This window comes from Penaeus vannamei, chromosome 14 (assembly GCF_042767895.1).
Source record: "Penaeus vannamei isolate JL-2024 chromosome 14, ASM4276789v1, whole genome shotgun sequence".
Lineage (NCBI taxonomy): Eukaryota > Metazoa > Arthropoda > Malacostraca > Decapoda > Penaeidae > Penaeus > Penaeus vannamei.
In genome coordinates, this window is record NC_091562.1 from 14,183,754 (window position 1) to 14,186,253 (window position 2,500).

The window sequence follows — 2,500 nt, forward strand, 5'->3', positions numbered from 1 at the left end:
CTTGTCTCCCTCTTCTTCTGGGCCCGTGTTATTTCTTAGTCCTTCGGGTCGTTGCTTGGACTGACTGTTGTGCCTTGTGCTTCAGATCACTCTCACTCTCGCTAACTCCCACTCGTATCCGCTGTCGTGAATTCTCTTCTTTCTGCCCTTTCTCTCTCTCTCTCTCTCTCTCTCTCTCTCTCTCTCTCTCTCTCTCTCTCTCTCTCTCTCTCTCTCTCTCTCTCTCTTTCTCTCTCTCTTTCTCTCTCTCTCTCTCTCTCTCTTATTTACAAGCTAATTTGCCGACAGTGTCACTCGGGTATTGTTATTTCATGCCTTCATGCCCGGCACATGTACACACGCGCTCAGAGAGAGGGAGGGGTGAAGAGAGAGAGAGACAGAGGAGGGGGGGGAGACGGAGGGAAAAAGAAAGAGAGAGGGTGGGGAGGGAGAAAGAGAGAGAAAATTGGAAAGTAAGTGTGTGGGAGACGGAGGGAAAAAGAGAGAGAGGGGGGGGAGGGAGAAAGAGAGAGAGGGAGGGAGGGTCGGAGAGAGAGAGAGAGATATATATATATATATATATATATATATATATATATATATATATATATATATATGTATGTATGTATATTTATATGGGTATATATATGAATTTATATGTATATATATATGTGTGTGTGCATAATATATATATATATATATATATATATATATATATATATATATATATATATATATATATATATATATGTATGTATGTATATTTATATGTGTATATATATATATGAATTTATATGTATATATATGTGTGTGTGTGCATAATATATATATATATATATATATATATATATATATATATATATATATATATATATATATATACATGTATGTTGTATATATATAGAGAGAGAGGAAGATAGACAGCTAGACAGAGAGGTAGATAAGTAGACAGAGAGAGAGGGCAGAGAAGAGAGAGAGAGAGCCTGCGATACGGCAAAGGATTATGATAATGGAGATTAGAATAAAAAAGGAAAAACAGGAAGAGGATGTACAGTACACTTGATACTAATTTTATCTACTACCATCACCGCCACTTAAGCAGGAGATATAACCCGGCCCCCACTACAGCATGAAAGTAGTGAAGGAAAATGATGCACATATAAACAATCCTAGTTATAACATAGCTAAAACTCAGCAGTGGATCAGGTATTCCGGTATTTATGTAATATCATCCAAGAATTTCAGTGATTATAATGTAACCTGACGACCATAGATTAACGTACTCTCCCTCCCCTCTCTACCCCTCCACCCCCTCCTTCCCCTGTGCGTGACTTGTATTGTGAATTATATAACATAGAAGGGTATACGAACCTACACGTGACTGTTGTATTGTGAATTATATAACATAAAAGGGTATACGAACCTACACGTGACTGTTGTATTGTGAATTATATAACATAGAAGGGTATACCAGCCAACGCGTAACTGTTGTATTGTGAATTGTGTAAAGAAGAACATAGCAGCAACAGTCTCATTTGTCACTACAATGTTATAATATTGCAAGAAGACGTATGCCCCTTCACAAGAGAGGTGATTCGAATTGAGAAAATCTGACCTATTCCAGCATCCTTACGGAAACCACCAAATACGAATTTTTTGTTGGCCTTTGTGAAGTGTGATGAAGAACAAGAGGGCGATTCCGTCATTACAGTGTCCGTTAACACCGCCGAGGGACAACTACGCCCACTTCTCCCCCATGGAAAACCCCCGCCCACTGTGGCTGTTCCTCCTCCCGCCCACTCTGCGACGGGCCCTCTTCAACATGGCGCCAGGTACGAGACGTGACACCAGTCTTATTGGAGGAAAGGGAGGAGGAGGAGGTGAAATGGGGATGATAGGAAGAGAGGGAGAGAGAGAGAGAGTAGGGGGAGGGGATTAGGGGTAGAGGGTGGGAGAGAGGGGGGGGGAGGGAGGGAAGGAGGGAGAGAGAGAGAGAGAGAGTAGGGGGGGAATTAGGGATAGAGGGAGGGAGGAGGGTTAGAGGGAGGGATAGAGAGAGGGGGGAGGAGGGGTAGAGGGAGGGATAGAGAGATGGGGGAGGAGGGGTAGAGGGAGGGAGAGAGAGAGAGAGAGAAAGTGAGAAAAAATAGATATCCCGAGAGAGAAATAGATACACAGAGACATAGCTAAATATACATATATATATATATATATATATATATATATATATATATATATATATATATATATATATATATATATATATATATATATAAAAGTCCCAAGACCACGGGCCCCGCAGCAGAAGCGCCCCGGAGCAGAGGCCGAGAAGGCAGGAGCCAAGGACCGACGCACGTGTTTGCTCCCCGCCCCCGCCCGCCCCCGCCCGCCCCCGCCCGCCCCCGCCCGCCCGCTTGCCCGCCCGCGCATCGCCTTTGTTTCTCGCTGTTTAATCTTTGTCATTTATGTTTATTCGACGAAGGTAAAGCCTTGATTACGCTTCTCATTGTAAAGAGATTAG

The 2,500-nt window shown here is 42.6% G+C and overlaps 1 protein-coding gene across 4 annotated transcripts in view; it reads left to right on the forward strand.

Moving 5' to 3' along the window:
• LOC113820267 (EGFR adapter protein) overlaps positions 1 to 2,500 on the forward strand; it is a 726,452-nt gene that overhangs the window by 43,817 nt on the left and 680,135 nt on the right. For 3 of the 4 annotated variants that reach the window (XM_070129752.1, XM_070129753.1, XM_070129754.1), the window contains exon 1: positions 1,643 to 1,811. The exons of the other annotated variant lie outside the window; for it this stretch is intronic. In XM_070129752.1, the coding sequence (XP_069985853.1) occupies positions 1,658 to 1,811 (154 nt within the window). In that variant the 5' untranslated portion in view covers positions 1,643 to 1,657. Of the gene's footprint in view, positions 1 to 1,642; positions 1,812 to 2,500 lie in introns of those variants that run through there. 4 annotated transcript variants of the gene reach the window in all.